At 38.0% G+C, this 19,645-nt stretch overlaps 1 protein-coding gene across 1 annotated transcript; it reads right to left on the bottom strand.

Moving 5' to 3' along the window:
* Positions 1-166: 166 nt before the first annotated feature.
* rac2 (Rac family small GTPase 2) lies at positions 167-17,917 on the bottom strand. Its single transcript, XM_044186700.1, has 7 exons — positions 17,609-17,917; positions 10,025-10,096; positions 7,597-7,714; positions 6,629-6,691; positions 3,137-3,296; positions 1,598-1,731; positions 167-844 (listed from the first exon to the last, which is right to left on the bottom strand). Exons 1-6 carry the CDS (start codon positions 17,641-17,643, stop codon positions 1,601-1,603), a joined length of 579 nt encoding a protein of 192 aa, XP_044042635.1. The 5' UTR covers positions 17,644-17,917; the 3' UTR covers positions 167-844; positions 1,598-1,600.
* Positions 17,918-19,645: the final 1,728 nt, after the last annotated feature.

Genomic DNA, 19,645 nt, shown 5'->3' with positions numbered 1-19,645 from the left:
TCACTGCTGGGATCATGTAGATGAGGTTGTATGTCTGATGCTGCTTGCAGGAAGCTGTAGACTATGCAGTAAGTGGAAAACCGTAGGTTTGATCCTCATAGCAGTCATGTGTTTTATCAAAGTGGAAATAGTCATGTCAACTCTGAAATAACATTTTCTCCGCATATATTTTACTTGATCATGTCTTTTATTTTAATATCACAACAAATAATACCCTTGTTAATAACCTTTATTCAAATACAACATTGTTCAGCTCCCTGTTCATACAAAAATTACATTCCTGATCCTTATGTTTTATCATTGTTTGTCACTTTCAAAACAATATTCGTGAGACATTATGAACTAATCTTATTGCAACACCACGTTTGCACTCCATAACAAATATCATCATTATTTGAAGCTGCACAAGACACCTGTATATATTGTTGGCCCCAAAAGGGCAGCGAGATGTAGTCTGGTATGCAGGAAGTCTGGTACACTGGATAAAGCTAGCATGCTGCTGCCGGTGTTACATTTAAGCTAACAGGATGAATCTATAGTGTGTGAACTGGGGCAGTCTGTTGCATCCACATTTAGTGATTTATTCTGATAAATTTGTATATTTTACAGAGAAATTCTACCTGGTGCATCATCTATAATGCACTTTAAAATCAGTCTCAGAGTATGCTGTACAGAAAGTTTTGCTACCGTTTTATTATAATTGCAAATGCATTATTTTTTAAACTAGTGGAAATCTAGTTGTAGTTTTCTATTAGAAACATAACAGAACTTTCAAATTGTCTTCTTTTAACCCGGGGTCAGCTGTCTCAATCTCTTTCTCTCTTCTTACTGGTCCTGCAAGAATCTAAAACAATGAAGACCACATGATTCTGTAACACCTTCATTAACACATACACAGATTGAAATGGCAATGCATGTAGGACGTTCAAGAAAATCCATTCCTGCTTCAACATTAAGAACAAAAACAATTATTTCTCTCAGCAAAGAAGTGACAATTTTGTAAAAATAATTTCTCTGTAACATGTCTTTAAATTCTCTCTGTACCTTGGCATATTGAAATGCCAGCGGGATGCAAGTCCTGTTCAGTTCTGCAATTATTATAGTAATTTAAAAAAAAGGCAGGAGCTCAAAATTAGCTCCCTTTTTTCTTTGGACTTAGTGTTTTTCAGTTGCTAATGTATCTCCTGTGGTGAAAAGGCTCGGATAGTTGTCTGTCAAATTATTGCTGTATTTCTAGCTCACTGCATTATGTGTCTGTCCTCTTCCTGGCAAATTGGAAATCTGCCCTAAAGTCTTGAAAATAATAAGCCAAGTGCTGTGATAGGAACTTTTATTTCACATATCAAATATGACATTTGTGAAATCATTACAGAAGAATCGGCTTTTATTCTCCGTGTATTATCAGAGCGCAAGATTCCTCACAAGCTGTGCACGATGCATTCAGACTTAAGATCCAGGGAAAGTAAATGAACGAACAAATCATCATGACCCCTCCTGCTCTCCCTCACTTGTTCACTACATCTTTCAATTGTTCCTTTCTTCTCTCTCTTTCTTTGACCTCTCTCCTCCTCTCGCTCCATGTTTACTGCAGTCTTACCATTTACAGCAGTGAGCAGGGCTTCTTCTTGACCTTGGTGGGCTGAGGGCAGAGCACGGCCCGGATGGCCTCGTCAAACACAGTCTTCAGACCACGCTGGGTCAAAGCCGAGCACTCCAAGTACTTCACTGAATCTATACATACAAGCAAGGACACACAGAATAACACAATAAAACTACATATAGAAACATAAAGACTGAGTGAGGGAAGAAGGCTGAAGTAAACAAGCTGCAATTGTAAGCCTGTGCATTAACGTTCTGTATGTGTCCAGTGTAAACTGCACTTTTTAACCATATTTGTAAAGAATTACTGTATGCAGGAAATCCCATAGAACCTGCATGTTGAAATAGAGAAATAGAAAATCCTCTGAAAAATTGTTAACATGTCAACTGGGGGTCTAATGGGCTTTAGCTTCTCAACCAAATTTGGCCCATTTTTAATATAGCTACTCCTAGACGTAATTCCACCAGAAATTCAACAAAACCATGCATATCTGGCTATGTTGTTATCAGTCGCTCCAACATTAGAGGCAAACATGAAGTGTGGGGACTAAAATCTTAATTTCATGGCTTTCAACTTCATGAAATCTTCATGCTACATCTGAGAAATATTCGTTGCATAGGTTTTCTGGCTGCAAAGAAGAGAATTCCCCTTTTAAATTTTATTGCATTATGTATTTCATCTTATTACAATGCAAGAAATCATGGATTGCAACTCTTTGTCAATTGTGTTAAAGCGGTATTAGTCACGGAGCAACATTAGCATTCATTTGGTGTCGTGTTTCTGTCCACCTGACCTATGTATGTTTGGGTCTCCACCAACTCCTGAGAAAAGTATCTGGCTGTTTGGCTGCTAAATGCTCCATTTTGTTCACCAGCTATTGCTAACTTTGTTTGCCACTTGGTCCTGGGCAGGTAGAATACCTGCATTTATCAGAGCTTTTTAAAGGACCCTTTTTTCCAGAAATAGCTGCCTGCTGCGACAGGAAACTAGATAAATGGAGCCATGAGACTGAACCAAAACAGTAAAGTTGCGGGCCGAGAAACTGCAGAGTCGGGTGATAATTACCTGCGGGTCTGTCAATACGAGCAACCACTCTCACACAACATGCAAATGATGAATTAACAAGTACACTTGCAAATTCATCTGTGAAAGATATTTTTTCTGTCAAGGTTGATGTCATGACACTAGTGTTTTACGAATGACTAACATCACATAGGCTACTTTCCTCTGTCAGAGAGGACGATTGTTTACCATGATCAATCCAACCATTTATGCTTTTACTGTCAGTGAACTCAATATACCATCGCGGTAATGGTAGTAATTGCAGAAAGCACAAAACATAAATCAACCGACATCATAGGCAAACTATGATATGGTGACCATATTTTCATTTATCTACAACACAGTAGCCTGGTTAATATCCCTCCCTGAGTGCTACATAGATACTGTAGGTGCTGCTTTGTTTAAATCATCAGACAAGGAGGCTACATATTTCTGTCATACAAGACCTGAGAGAACCCCATGAGTGGCACTCACCTATCTCCTTAGCCAGAGCCAGGCCCTGAGGGTAGGTGATTGGTGCCAGCTTCTTTTCTTTCAGCTTCTCAATGGTATCCTTCTCGTCCCTCAGATCCAGCTTGGTGCCCACCAGGATGATGGGTGTGGAGGGGCAGTGGTGGCGAACCTCCGGGTACCACTATCAAAGGACAGTTAAAGGCAAACCAAATGAGAAGAGAGAAAAGTTGAAGGCACAAAGTCAAGGAGATGAAGAAAACAGCGGGTGAAGGGAGACGAGAGGAGAAAGTTGGACGCCAGGAGGTACAAAATGGTGAACGAAGGAGTCCGCCTCGCCTGGTTTCTTAAATTGTGATGAAATAAGTCTTAAAATGCAAATGACATGCATATGGTTGTGGTTAGATGTAGCCTCCACATTTGCTTTTTCGCTCAAGCAAATCCTGAAATCCAAGTTTCAGCCCCAACTTGCAAATCATTTCAAAACATGAATGAGGTTTTCATTTTCAGACCTGTCCTGGCTGCCTCCACTCTCCTCTTTCCTCTTTTACAATTCCTCTCAAAATTCTTGCCTTTGCTCGTTCTCTCACCCAGGCACCCACTATTTTTCCTTCTCTTCCTCACGTCTTTCCCTCTGATCTCTCGTTTGCTCATCCCTTCGCACCGCATATCTCCCTTTCTCTCTTAAACTTCTTCCTCTTGCTCTCTCACTCTACTCTTGGCCTCTCTTATCCTCTCTCCAACAATTGTCCTCAGTGGGAGAGAGATGCTATCTGCTAAATGAATTAAGTATATTCTGACAGCTGTAGTAGTTTTTGATTGGCAAATTCAACCTGCTTAGTGGAGAAGTCTGCTCACAAGCTAGCCGGATGACAAGAAGGGATTATAGGTATTACCCGCTGAATCATACTGCTAATTCTTTGAGTCAAATCTTTTTAAAGTCTTACCGTGGAGCTGGAATTTTAAACCACTGTGTAATACACATTCATGGACTCCTTGAGTCTCGTTCTCCCTCACCAGCTTTATCTTCTTCTGAAGTCTCATTAAAATACATTTAAATGAAATCCTGACATGCTATCTTGCTCACAGCCAATAGGGAAATTCTCTGGTGGAAGTTTTTAAACTTGAGTATTCAGCAGGTCCACTTCACATTATACCTTTAGCTTCACACTGTAATCTAATACTTGACTTGGACTTGTTTTCAATCAATCTGTACCCCACCATGTCATTATGCTTTTATTTGCTCGACATTTAGCTGCTTAGGTGCCTTGCTGTTAATAGTTGTCCATCTCCACACACAAAACAATGAGCTTTCTGAAACTGATGAAGGAAGGAATGTATAGAGAGAAACAGGTTAGTTTGAAGCCAGGTGTTTGAATCATAAAAGGTTTGCCCTGGGAAAAATGAGCTACAGTATATCTCAAAAATGACCAGATAATGTTTGTATGCTTAATTTAGTGCACGCTTAGTGCAAACAGTGCCAGTCAAAACATGCAGCCTCCTTTTGCCTGTCATGATCATATATGTGCCAAATACATTTAAGTCTCATTACTTTAACCACATACAGGTAATTACTTGTACGTTAGGCCAAATACAGCTTTTTTTCTGGGAGTAAAATTATAATTTAAGCCCTCATTCCGCTATAGAAAGTGCCACTTCATAGAAACCACGTTTATCCCATCAACCGGTCTTCTTTTTTAATTTCCCTCCATACAACTACTCTAGCAGCAACCACTTTTATGGTACCACTCCAGTCCCTTGTTAGTATGGTGACTCACATGGCATTCAAAATGAAGCGCAAAGCAGAGGTGAATGGTACTAAAACAAATCTAATCAATATTCCTGATGTTATTTTATTTTGTTATATTGCATATTGATGTTCTTATAGGATATGTATGGGGTAGAGGAGCAGTGAGTGGTTTTGAGAGAGGTCATACCGGACAGCTCCTCCAGAGGCTCTGCTTTTGTTGCAATACTCATCCTTGCCTCATCGTAGCGCAGGAAATGGTAAATACATGAAACTATGAAAATTGAAAGAGAGTGCTGTACATGAAAGCTTTTATCTCACAATGATACATTTACAATCAGGTGTTTTTTTTTCAATGTGTTGAGATTGAAAGACTGAATGATTTAACCCTTATGACCCTGAATAGAAATAAGCAGAAATAGAATATGGATGGACGGGATTCAAAAATATAGAGCTAAGTTGATTAATTGATTAGTAAATTGACAGAGAATTTATCGGCAGCTATTTGATTAACCATTTAAGTAATTTATAAAAAAGCAAAAACACCAGACATTCCTTGGTTCCAGATTCTCAAATGTGAGGATTATTATGATTAATTGTATATTTAATATCTGGATTGTGGACTGTTAGTCGGACAAAATAAGACATTTGAAGACATCATCTTGGGGTCTAGGAAAGTGTGATGGACGTTTTTTACTCATTTCTGACGTTCAATAGACAAAACCATTACTACTAATATAAATCAATCAGAAAATCTATATACATTTTGCACTAAGCATTAATATGCATTTTCTCCACTTTAGAACGTATTCATGGTCACTGATTTCAGAAGCACAATGTGCATCATTGGCTATATAGACCATACTTTGGTCATCAGGGCAGGGTTAACATGCATCTTTAATAGCTAAATTGTCCCTGGAGTTTGTCCAAAGTTAACCATAATTAGCAGTTAAAACAGCAGAACAGTCAACTGCATAGAACAATAACAAAACAAAATACTTAAAAAAAAAAACAGAAAGACGACGTAGTGTTCAAAGCTTTGAATGATCTATAACAGGACTCTGCAGATTGACTGTCAAAGTGAACTCTGAAATGAATGGAAACCTGCGGCTGCCTGTGGTTCTGCAGACAGTGACACAGGGGTGCCCATTTCGTATGACAGACAATTAGATTCTGGGCTCTAAAAGATCATTTAAATCATCTAATTTACAGGGGCAACTCTACTGTTAACAGTGATTATGGAGACTTGAATATGCCAATAGAAATGTGTAAAATGTAATGCAATGTAAATGTATCTATGATATATATAAATAAAAAATAGATTATAAGAAATGTTACATTTCTAAGTAGACACAGCTTTCTCAACCTAAAGTGAATCACAATGTAAAGATAGACAATGTTGAGGAATATCATAGAAGACACATAATCAATGTCATGCATGCACATGCAGTCTATTTTACTCACTCAGTCCATTTAACACAGGAATCATTCTGCTATCCCTAAATATTTCTTGCTCTTCATATCTTTTTTTCCCTTGCATACACATGCAAACCGCCTCCCACTCATCGTTTCATTCAGCAAACCAAGTGTGGTAGAAGAGGCAGCATGAGGCGTTGTTTGTTTCCATTAATATACAGTATAACCGCTGTTTTATTTTAGGACTATTTGATTCAATAAACTAAAAATATCTATATAAAAGTGGGTGATTGTTTATTTAGGTGATATATAAAAAGGTCAAAATAATAATGTACCACAGATACGAGACTCACCTTAGCTCTGACGTTCTCATAGGACGCTGGGCTCACCAGGGAGAAACAGATCAGGAAAACATCCTAGATGGATAGACAATGGCATGAGTAGTTTAGATGGTAGATTTGACCACAATGGGACGGTGACTAAGTCAATTGCAAGTGTATGCAACAGTCAATGGTTTACCAATCAGAGTTGCTTGTAGTGTAAAAGTTATGTCATTATATACCTGTAACGGAATTATAACTGCTTGACTTATTTTATTGTAAAGGGCATTATTACCTTTTTTGTTGTGGAAAGCTTGCTTTGCTTTATCTGCGTTTTATTTTGTTGAAAAAAGTAGTTCATGCCTGATTCAAAATGCACCCAAAGGTTTACACTTAGTTAGTGTTTTAGTGTTTTGGTTGCATTGGTGCATTTTGCTGTGAGATTAACTGTGTTGAGAAGAGAAAATGCATGTAACCAACTGTAATATAATAGCCACCGCATATTCAACAAGTGTTGTAGCATAAAAACAATAACAACAACAAACAAACAAACAAAAAATATATTCTTTTTCTGGCACAAAATTACTGCTTTAATTCAATTTGAAGGATTAAATAAAAAAGGAACATCTTCCTCAAAATAACATCCTTAATAATCTTCAAATCAAAAAATACTTAGATTATTTTGTCCAAAGTCAGTCACACTCTAATAGTTTTTATATTTATATGGGTATATATGCATTCTATTGCATTTTTGTGTATTAGACTACACTTGTCTTTGAACTGTATCACAGTCAAGTCTCACATTATAAGGTTAACAGTATTTTTCTAGGAATTTCTTTGTAGAATTTTTTTCTGTCTTATATGAGTCAGGTGGCTTTCACACATTAAGCAACATCTGCTTCTTTTTCCTTTCTCTTCTGCTTTTTATCTTTTCTAATCAACAGTGTGTGTGTGTGTGTGTGTGTGTGTGTGTGTGTGTGTGTGTGTGTGTGATGGTATACCGTCTGTGGGTAGGAGAGTGGGCGGAGCCTATCATAGTCTTCCTGTCCAGCTGTATCCCAGAGGCCCAGGTTGACTGGCTTGCTGTCCACCATCACATTAGCTGAGTAGTTGTCAAATCTGTGGGGAGCGTGGACGGTCAGCCCATGTTTCATTTAATTGATTATTTAAACAATCAATCATTTGATTTATAAATGCAATGAAATGTCATCACGCCAAGGTAGGGCCTCATAATTAGACATAAGTCACCTGAGGCCTGAAAGGAGAATCTTTATATTACAGAAACCATGGAAAAGGTGATTAGAGTTTGGGATGACCAGTAATACGGCTTTAATAATAATAATTTTAAAATACCTTTGTTTACATAAAAAATGTACAAAGTGCTTTGCAGTCAGAAAAATATGTTGTTTAGTACAGTAAGTAGCTCATTACACTTAACTGACTATTTCTTGCCCTGCTAATGAGCACTACTCCTTAGACTGTAAGGATTACAGGCATTTTTATTCCCTGTGTTTGTTTGCCATTAAAATGCGTAATATCTTTGGCTTCTGTTGTTAAAACACTAGTGTGTGTAAAGAAATAACCAGTGTTGGAATGTAACTAACTACATTTACTCAAGTACTCTACTTGAGTACAACTTTGAGGTACTTGTACTTTACTTGAGTATTCCCATTTTATGCTACTTTATACTGCTCCACTACATTTGTATGAAAACTATAGTTATTATTTATGTTGTAGATTATGATTTTACATACAATGCATATAGCCAGCTTATTAAATATGATACATTGTTATAGATTAAACTACCCAACAGTATGTATTTTAGTAAAATGCATCAGTAGTAATATTCCAATTATATGATTACACAGACAATGCAAGACTCTCAAAAGAACTACTCTGCCCAACGAGTTCTTTTACTTCTGATACTTTAAGTACATTTTGCTAGTAATAGTTTTGTTCTTATCCTTAAGTAAAAGATATGAGTACTTCTTCCACCATCGACAGTGACGACTGCAATGTTCTAGATTATAATATTTAAGCAGCACTGCTCCCGTGTGGCCACATTGAAACACTACAGTCTCATCTATCAGTTGTGTGAGTTACTTTCCTAACCTTCCCGTATGTACGCTTGCTGCTACACATAAAACAACATACACAATTACCAACTACCTTCAATACTAAAGGAGCAATGAGTGCATACTATTGAATGTAAAAATAAAAGTCAGTGGTACAGACTTTCTCAACCTGGGTCTTGTCATCGATCACTTCAGTTTTCCCTTATGCAACTTTGATGGACACACTCAACTATGTGTTAGCAACACCCTGCTTCCCTTTCATGCTTTTGCTCATATTCATAGTCACCTCATGCCTTCAGGTAGAGGCTTTAAACAAATTGAAAGAGATAACATCATATCACCCATGTTCTTGCCTCTCTTCACTGGTTACCAGTCAGGTTTAGAGTTGAGTTTCAGATTTTAAACTTTTACTTTTAAAGCACTTCATAGGCAGAGTTTCTCTGACTTTTCCAAGATCCCGGGTAAAAATTAAAAGAGATATCAAATCACTTCTTTCTTAAAAACGCCTTTTACTAATTTCAGCAAGTTCTTTTTTCCTAATTCATAGCTTAACTGTTTTGTTAATTTCATTCTCTTTTATCACAATTGAGAATGACTTCCGGATGGGAGCCGAAACGTCTTGATTCTGAAAACAGTGTCCAGTTGACTACGACTGAAACCTTTTCTACGTCATTCTCTTTTATCTTATTTTATTGTATCCTATTTAATTTCATTAAATTCTTGTACATTTATTGCCTGATTTTACGTGTCTCTCAGTTGCCACTTGCAGTCCTGAAATGTTTTAATCTTTCCTGTGTAAAACACCTTGTAACTTTGTTTTGAAAGGTGCTATATTGAAGTTATTATATAGTATATAGTATATTAATAGTAATATACTAGTATAATAGTATAGTATATGATAGTATATTATATAAAGTATTTTTATTATTACCATGTTGGCTAGCAGAGTAAACATAAAATCAGTGCCTTGCTCACAAGCACTGCAACATTAGTTGTTCAACTAGAGGAGAGTGTATCATTTACTTATCAACTTTTTTTTAATCAAGAAAGCTTTTAGGAAGAAGTGTGTATTCCTAACTTGTAGGCTGCTGCCAACCCAAACCTGTATGTGTTAATACCATCAGATATCTGCAGATGTACTGCAGTGTGTGTATCTTTTTTTTTTACTGTGTTTATATGTAAGCCATATTTGTATAACGTATAATGTGTGCCTATGCATGCACACAATTGCGTATTTCAATTCATCAGTGTTCATACAGAAACATGTTTGTTTACTTGTACATGTAATTTACTGTATGTTTTTCATATACCTTCAGAGAGAGAGAGAGAGAGAGCATGTGTGCATCATACTCACACAGTAGGAATGTACTCCCCGGGGAAGGCATTGGTTGTGTAGCTGATGAGAAGACATGTTTTTCCCACAGCTCTAAATCACACAAGAAAAAAAAAACATACAGTGAGACATTATGGAAAGACAAGAAGAACGTTTCAGGCTAAAAGAGTGGAAGACAGTGAGAGAAAAACTGAAGGAGGGCAGGGCTTTAGTGGGAGACATAAGCTTTGTCCCAGTTCCATACTAACAACAGTTTACAGTATGTACAATACATTCATTTTCATAGTATACTTTTGTGGAGTTAGTATACAAGAAACTGGCACATTTGTCCATGTTGCACTAACAGGAAATCATGCAAGACATGCACTGACAGACATCCGTGTGTGCTTAATTCAGTGTGAACTCAAAACCTGGTTCGATTTAGTTGGTAGAATAGAATTAGGACACAGTCATAGAAAAGAAGGCGAAGAGGAGGAGAGATGAGGGAGCTGGCAGACTAGTGCCGTCACCACATGTACAGTATCACAAGTTCTATACAGTATTAGTTTTAATATCACATTTTATAAACCTTAGACCCAGTAACATGTTCATTACAGGAGCGCAGTAAGCAGCTTGTCTCCACATCCAGAGTGATGAAACCACATGCAGGAGATGATCAACAAGTATCAACTAGCCCTGCTCTTATTTTGTTCCAGAGTTTTGTTGTCAGCGTTTCAACACCACCAGAACTCGTGCCGTGTCTTCACTGAGGCACTGATACAAAGAGCAGATAACATTCAGGATAAATTTCTGATTGGTAAGAAGTTATGAGGAGTTGCTCTTCAGCTTTGTTGGGTCAATCAAACAGAAGTTGCAAAGCAGGGAAAGAGCCATAAAACGGGGGTCTGCAGCTCAGGGCCCAAATGTTCTACCTGTGGTTTGCCTGTAAGGATAACATTTAGGCCCAAATTCTTTTGTATATAGTAGTAATATAGTAAACAGCTTCTTTACATCTGTTATGGTCTTACAATTACAGGTACATCTCACTCTTTTGCTCCCACAATGGCTGTAAGCAGGCATGCCGTAGCAAATTCGGATTGTGCCCAATTAGCTAGGAACCCATCAGCTCATCACCCACAATCACAATCACATCGGTTCATCGGCCTTTAAAGGTGCGAGCTGGAGGGTGTAAGGACGGTAAGCCGTAGCACCAGACATGAACATACAGATATCTGACAAAGTATATATCGCATGAGAGATTTCTGTATTTTTTTTTCCTGTGCTCTTCTCATTAGTTTGAAGTGGGAGGGGCTTTGTTGATAAAGATCATGTCACATATTCCCACCTACCAATCACAATCGAGGAATCTGATGACATTTCATGGGTTATTTGCTCTTGTTGCCAGGAAACATCACTGTCAATCAAATATGATCAAACCAGATCAACTCAGTCCTGAAAAAGCAACTCTGATTGGTAAACCATTGACTGTTGCTTACTTAATCACAAATATTTGGTTTTAAAGATAAATACTACATAAATTAAGCATGAAAGTTCTTGAACTTGGAAACAGTAGTTTACTAGCTTTTTCTGTCACGTGATAACAGTTGTATATATTGTAACCCGTGTCCCTGTTAAAGAATGTTTTTTTGTTTGTTGTTTGTCTTATTAGTCTTTTGTTGTTCTCAGTTAAAACTAGATCCACTGATGAGGACTGTGAGATGGGGTGAAAAGCTCCAGAAATAACTAGTAAGTGAGCACTGAGTTCAGATAATTTGTCAAACAAATACTAAAGATTTGAAACCAAGTTATCAGATGATTTCATATCTGCAACACATGTACGAGCCTATGAAAAGTGGAATCAAAATGTTTCCATTCAGAATCACAGCTATTATTGATGCATGATTCAGGCAACATCGCCGTACGCCAAGCAACAAGGCAGAGGGGGTTTCCATTGTTGAAGCTCTTTTAAGATCAGGTCATTTCACACCAGATCAGAAAAGCGTTCAGCCATAAATGGGGTGCAAAAGGAACAGCCTAAGTGGATTAGCACAGCTCACAGTGGACTTCTTGAGAGCTTAAATGTAACTTCACTCCCCACTGGGCATCTTGGGGTTGTAGTGCCCCCCCATCCATACACTAAACAAAGTCCAGGAAAGCTGCATTACACATAAACAGCTGAGGTAAGGGAAGGGGATCTGTGCAGCAGTATGGGAAAATTTGATAATACATTACAAGCAGACATAAATGATTTGTATATTCTGGTTAATTTTGGGGTGAAACACACAAGGTAACTTCCAGGCATGTGGTAGAGTTGACACAAATGTTAAAACAAATTGCATCATGTGAGTGTCACCTGAGTATATGCTTAATATGTACCCGGCCCCAATAAAATGGCGTGACTTTCATAGAGTAAGTTGGGAGTTGGGACTTCACCTGTGTTAGTTCATGCATATATCCCCAGATACCCTTTCTGGTTTTTAGCCAAGCCGACAGTTTCCGTTTTATTTGCCAAGGTTCTCGTGGCAAATAAAATATCTGCCACTGATCACTTCTGCCAGCCAATACCAGACAATGGTGGTGGTTGGAATTTTGTTTGTGGTGCAACACTGAAAAATTCCACTTAGTATAACTCGGGACTGTTTTCAGAATTTAAAAGATAGAAAATAGCTCCCAATGAAACAGGGAAGTCTATGTCCAAATCACTCCCTGGTGCACTATACATTTATTTTACACCATCAGTTATGTGACCGACACCTGTCAGTGATTGTACAAAATTATGATTTCATTAGTGTCCAAAATTGATATACTGCTCACAGCTGCACCACTGAGTGGCTATGTGGGGAATGAGTGATTTTAGACACAGCCTTTGAGCACAAAAAAAATGACATTTCCCTCAGCACTATTGTATTGTGGTAGCGGCAGAAGCATTAACTAGACTCAGCGGGGGATATTTTGATCTGGGCTAATAAAACAAAATTGTCTGCAGGGCTAGATACCACTAGAGATGCCACTGAGAATATATATATATATATCTGTGATATGGGTGGATTGACCCTTTAAATAGAAGCTGACAAACTTAACTTATTAAAAAAAGGGCACATCAAAGCTGTGTCGAACATTTTGTGATGCTAAAATCGAAATAATCATAAAATCCAAATATTTTCTGATAAAAAGATCTACACTACGAACTGATCCAGGGTCTAAAAAATGCTCTCATCATATAAGTTGGCATTTTAAAAAAGGCCAGCTCAGGAACAAGATGACTCAACAGTGGCATGAGGGGCCCAGCTGTCGACTAAGAAAAGCTGTGTGTGTGTGTGAGCACTTCTACCTTTGTGAGGACCAATGCGTTTTAGACGTTGAGTCTGATGACATGTTGTCAGGTCATTACTTTTCCAAAAGGCAGTTTGAGGATTCAGACTTGGTTTTACAGTTAAGGTTAGAATAAGGTTTAGGTGAAATATAAAGGTTGGGGTTAGACAAGGTTAGGATGAAGGCTCTCAGAAGTATAGAAGTACAAGCATGTGTGTGCTATGTGGTTGTGTGTGAGTCAAATAGGAACTGATCTGTTTCAGAAGCATCAGTTAGTGCTTGAAAACAGGAACCAGCAAAACTGAGCTATCAAGAAAAGAAAAACGACTTCGACCTCTGATCTCGCACTGTCTCTATTCTTAATCTGGTTTTCCATCAACTTTTCTGTCCCCTGCTGACACCATCCTACATTATCTGGTTTTAGCTTGGTAAACTTTTCAAAGGAGATTCATTCTCACTCTGTCTCTATCGCTGTCTTTATATTCTTCAAACTTATTCTCTACCTCACTTTTATTTCCTCTGCAGTATATTTCTATGTTGTTCCATGCATGTTGGTTGGAATCTCGTAACCATCACAACAGCAGACTTTCTCTCGTTTCTTCCATCTTAGTTTGAGATAGCCTCGTCTCGCTCCACTTGGTTCAGTCCAATTGGCTCAGTTTTTATTAGTCGTGTTTTATGTATTATATCTTTAGTTTTTTACCCTCAAACATGCAATTTCCTTAAGTAGCTTACAGCCTGCTCACACCAGAGTGGAACAGTGAAATTCATCCATGCGTCATTATGAAACAAGTGGCGCTGGAGGCTTGGAGACGTAGTAACTACTGGCAGCGGCAGTTGGTGAACTACTAAAGCTTGTGAGCTAAACACTAACAAGCTAGCCAGTCGGGAACATGCTAGTCAGCCACAGCAGCTCTCCAAACTTCTTTTTATTTTCTATTCACTCTGTTGTTTACTCTGCCCTGGCATATTTTGTTCTCAGGATTGTACATCAATTTATTCAATAAAGCTCTCTGAGCTAGCGAGCAGTTAGTAAGTTTGTTAGCTTGGTCGCTAACGGGACAATATTTTCATACTTACATACATACTCAAAAGACGAATATGTCGGCCTACTCTCATACCTAACTGCAAACCATTCTTCATTTGTGGAGCAGTTTGTACACCGGGCCTTTAAGGTTGTTAAAATAATATTATTTTGTCTGACAGTAGCAGGTATGTTTTCTGAATTAGCTTGTTCCATCTCTTTATTGAAACTCTATGATATTTACGCTGAGTGAAATATTCGAACCTGAGACTTTTTATAGCTGCATCAGTCCATCACATGAAAATATTCTAGTGGTCTTGTTCATGATTTTATACATATTTTCTTAAATTCAGCCTGCCATAGCCTACTTTGCATTTTTGGAAAAGTTTTGGATCTCCACTAGAATTTGAAATACTGTAAAGTTCTGTGGGTTTGTCTGAATGACCAACAGGCCGCTGCTTGTTAAAGGTTCCCTGTGGAGTTTGAGACTTCTAGTTGTGGAGTTGTTTTTCGCTGAGTGGGTCCCTGTTTTTATTTTAAATCTTCCGCATCCGCAGGAGGACGCACATGATGTGACGCTATACACACTCCTACCAATGGTCTCACACTATTCCACTGATCAACAGGTGGCTGTAACACTCCAAGTTATGCTGCAATGTGCCAGCAAAGGCAGGCAAGAAGAAGACTGCAAGCAAGTAAACATGGATGTAAACAATTTTTTTATGAGGAAGGAAATGTACTCCACACGTTTGCTTGACTTCAAGGATATACACAATGTGTTTTGGTTAGTAACACTGTAAATATAACCATTGTTTTCAAGAAAACGCCACATGGCCCCTTTAAGAGGTAAAAGTAACTAAACTGTTGTTGAAACAGTCCATCCATCCATCCAACAGGCCAACACTACAATAGGGTCATAAATCAGCAGCAGTTAGCTTGTGTGTACACAGTGACTTGCTGAGAGACGGCAGACTTCTCTACAACCTGTGTTTCTCTGTGTTACTGGAAGCTTTAAATCCCATTTTTGACATTTCGGTTTAGTCACATACAAACACATGTTCACACATCACACAGAGAATGTAGCTGCTGAGTTTCTTTTAAAAGACTGAACTGTCTCCACAAGGTCCACCTGCACAGAATTCATCCTCTGTCAAAGTGGTTGGAGCACAAAACTCAAACTGTTGCTACATATAGCAAAGGATGTTTGCAGAGGTTGCAGCACGATGCCACGTTAGCTTCCACCAGAGTCGATCAAAAAATAAAAAATCATGGCAGAAATTACTCATACCAGCTCCAACAGCTTCTTTGCTCTCATAAGGCAAATATACATCTCTCAGATGTGCTGTTTGGACTATTTCTAAAGCTCCTTTCAGACTTTTTAACAGGGGTATTCCCAATTCTTTTCATCCAGTTTTTGCAACCGACAAATCAATACTTTCTGCAGCGATTGGCCAGGTGTTCACAGGTGTAAAAGTGGGCAGATTCCCAAGCTGTCACACTAACAAGCTAGTCAGCCACAGCAGCTCTCCAGACTTCTTTTTATTTTCTATGCACTGTGTCGTTTACTCTGCCCTGGCATATTTTGTTCTCAGGATTGTACATCACTTTATTCAATAAAGCTCTCTAAGCCAGCGAGCAGTTAGTGAGCTTGTTAGCTCGGTCGCTAGACGAATATGTAGGCCAAATTCTTTTCTTCACTTCCTCACATTACTTCCCCCACTGTTCATGTTCTCTGCTGAACAGCACCAGTTGCCTTTGTGTTGGCGGTGTGTTTTCAAAGAATGAATGGGAGGAGTGTGGTATGACTACAATCTGAAGTTCTGGACAGCAGCCATGACAAACAGCTGTGATTAAATAGACCCAATGAGGATGTATTTTCAAAATAAGAAGTCAAGCTTGTCATTCAAGTGGTTTAAGTTGTGAGAATGCCTGTGCTAGCAATGGTTGTTGTTAGCAACAACATTGTCTGTTCCCTTTTCAAAAGGATTTTGTGTTTTTTCCAACCTCATGTCAGAATATGTTTTAAAAAATGTATTTTCTTAAATGTAATGTAATTTCCTTAGGCAAAGTCATTTTTAAAAACATCAAGGTATGTCACAAATCATTAACTTCATGAACACAGTAACACAACCCCACTTAAAGCCAAGATGCAGAGCAGTCCATTCGAATGCTGACATTTTCTCTTGTGTTTGGCTCCTTTAGACTTTAAATTAAACAGTAACAGTGGCAACTTTCAGTTCTAAGTGATTTTGACAACAGGTACTCCAAATTCAACGACAAAAATAAGGCATTGGTCCATGTTTCTGACAGCACTACTGACAGGATGACATTGCTGTTTCCAAAGTAAAACTGTTTTCTGATCTTACACTGCAGAGCATAGTCTCCATCAAATCAAAGCTGAAAGTCAGCACTTTACCATCATAGACTGTTTTACTTCAGTCTCCCTACTTCACTGTACAATTTTAAATCTCAGTGTCACATTCAACACACAAAAGGAACTGGCGCTACAGAAGCTGTCTGCTACCTGTAAATATTTAATTTTCTGTTAATCTCTTGCAGCAACAACTACAGTACTTCCGCTTTACAATTTCACCCATCATGACAACCGGCCCTTTTGCCCCACCTTCAAGGATAAGAAGTGTGCCGAAGTTAGTTTTTCTGATGTGGTAGACGACCCATTGTCCAAACTTGTTCTGAGAGAGTACATTTAAGCCTTTAGACCAAACAAATTCACCAGGTTTTCTAATGTTAAAGAGGGCAAGAATGCCAAACTTTAACAAAATAGAGATATGTGTCTTCCTGTTTCTTTTCTTTTCTTTCCTAGTCTATTTTAGTCTATTTTTTTCCAGTGTCCTATGAGCCACTCTTTTTGGCATTTCTTGGATTTTCATCTACAGTAAGGACTCTGTGCTCTAACCTTGCTGCATTACAGCATTTTCCTGCATGTTGTGGCCTGCACCATCCAGCACCCTCATTCTGAAGCAGCGCTGTCAAACACATGCCTAAAGATTTATATGTAACACTAAGACTGTGTTCTTCAACAAGTTTAAGAGCACAGTAGCCATAAGTTTTTCAAATGAACACCATATCACACAGCCACATCACTGCGGAAGTTGAGAAAACTGTTACTCAAGGCTGTTCAGGCTATGTGAACATTTTTGACATTTCTTTCAAATAATCCTAAATTCTGACCTTAGGGCCAAACATGCATCAGCTGCAACACCTCTTGATTCAATACTTGAAGGCAGCTCAAGTTATAACAATGTAGGTAAAGTAAAATAATGGCGTACCCATCTCCCACGACCACACATTTGATAGCCTGCATCCTGTTCCTCTCAGCTTCGTCTGTGGTCTTCACTCTGACAGAAACAGACTCAGAGAGGAAGGTTCAGAAACGCAGATCAGCATGCAACTACAGGAAATTGTTACACACCTCCCTCACTCCCCTCCCTTTGCTGCCTCTCTTCCTTCATTTTTGCACCAATCTCTCCTTCCGGTCTTGTTGTGTATTTTCTTCTTATAAACAACAAAACTTATGCAAGTAGTCCGCAAATGGTATAAAATACAGTATAAATGTGGTGACTGATGTGGAAAAAGACACTGTTGCAATAGATGAGAGCTGCGAAATAGTTTTGAAAGGGGAAGGTGCAGTAACAATAACCCTGGGCTTTATTTAAAACTTCCCCTTTTGTTTGCTTGTAGATTTGCAATTATGCATGCCTGTGCACACACACACACACACAGAGCCACACACACGCACAAATACTTTCTGTTTAGTTTACATTTATTTTAAGTTTGATTTGTAAAGTGATAAAAATGTATGGAAAATAAACCACAGTAATACAAAAACACCTCTATTACTGTTACCACACAAACACACACAGTTTAGTTTAAATTTAGTTTTTAAGTATTTAAGTTTCATTTCAATTTGTAAAGTGATACAACATGGGAATTAAAAGAAAATAAACCACAGTAATACACTTCTACTGCTTCTAGTACTACCACTGCCAGTACACACACACACACGCACACACACACACAGTTTAGTTTAAATTTAGTTTAAGTAGTTTAAGTTTAATTTTAATTTAACAATAATGAATAAAAGTAATAGAAAATGGAAATAAATGGGAAATAAGCCACATCAATACACAAACACATCTTCACATGCTCATTATCATACACTACAATTAACAATACAAGTTATATTCCTTTGTTACCACTAGATGGCACTTCAGCATTGTTTTTGTCATTATCTATCACGTCCTGAGCATGTACAGCAGAGGAGCTGTTTGTTCAACTATTAGACCTATACACATTTGCATCTTACTTTAGTTTTTCTTAAGTTGGAAATGTCTTTAGGCAAACAGCTGATGCATTTGTCAGATCAACCATGAGAAATATCCTTATTCCAATAGTTATTGTGAGATGACTTTATACTGTATATAGTGTTGCCTTCCTAAATGATTCTGTATTATGAAAATGTACTTATAGTAACTTGCATATAGTGTCCTAAATGTATTGTAAGATATGTATTCATTGTATGTATGCATTGTATTATATGTAGTGAAGTCATTTTAGTGAGGTTGTCTTTATGCTTTAGTTATTTAGCAGATGTCTTACATCAATTTCAATAACCACCTGATAAACAGACGTTTACAGTCAGATACTGTTCAAGATGCTGCGTGCAAAACCATCCTGTTAACAACCCCTCATGAATTCTGCTACAAGGTTTTCAACTGTCAAGTCAGCCTGAGTTAGTACACCACAATAAGTTAAGAAGGAAGATGATGTTATCTTCAAAATAAAAGTGTCTATTTTGCCGTTAAAAGAGAGTAAATTGGAACCAGGTCCATTTTTTCTGATATAGCACCAGATGACCACTTATCAAGAGCACTGTTGATAAGTGTAATTTGGTTAAACGCTTACTGTAGCTCACCATCTGATGAGATTCCTGGCTTTCGAAACTCACTTCCTGGCCTGAACTGTGTTTTGCAACCAAGTTTCATTGTCCTACCAAATTTCAAAAACATTCTCTGTCGTCTCAACTCAGAGTTTCAACCACTCAACAGTGACGGGTGCGCCACCGGTGTTGCAAGAAATCTCAGATCAACAAATGTCGTATTCATGCCACAAAAGCAAATACAAAGCTATGTTATAATTGCTTTTTCATGGTGGACTGCTGCCTCCTGTCTTCTAGAAGTCTCTGTTGGACCAACAGTTTAAGATCTAATCTTAGTCACAGGTCAACATAACACAGGTTCTGTCAGTGTTGTAGAGGTCTCACACCCCTTGAAAATAATTTATAAAAGGACATGATTGCTTCACTT

Source organism: Siniperca chuatsi, linkage group LG3, assembly GCF_020085105.1.
Source record: "Siniperca chuatsi isolate FFG_IHB_CAS linkage group LG3, ASM2008510v1, whole genome shotgun sequence".
NCBI lineage: Eukaryota > Metazoa > Chordata > Actinopteri > Centrarchiformes > Sinipercidae > Siniperca > Siniperca chuatsi.
The sequence above is the reverse complement of the archived record's forward strand: the minus strand, read 5'-3'. Positions and strand labels throughout refer to the sequence as shown.

Excerpts from the sequence above, each read along its gene's own strand:
- rac2 (XM_044186700.1), bottom strand. The coding sequence starts at position 17,643 with ATGCAGGCTATCAAATGTGTGGTCGTGGGAGATGG. Across the intron at positions 7,715-10,024 it reads GGGGAGTACATTCCTACTGT|ATTTGACAACTACTCAGCTA; the intron begins GTGAGTATGATG and ends CGCTCCCCACAG. Across the intron at positions 3,297-6,628 it reads ATGAGAACGTCAGAGCTAAG|TGGTACCCGGAGGTTCGCCA; the intron begins GTGAGTCTCGTA and ends GTCCTTTGATAG.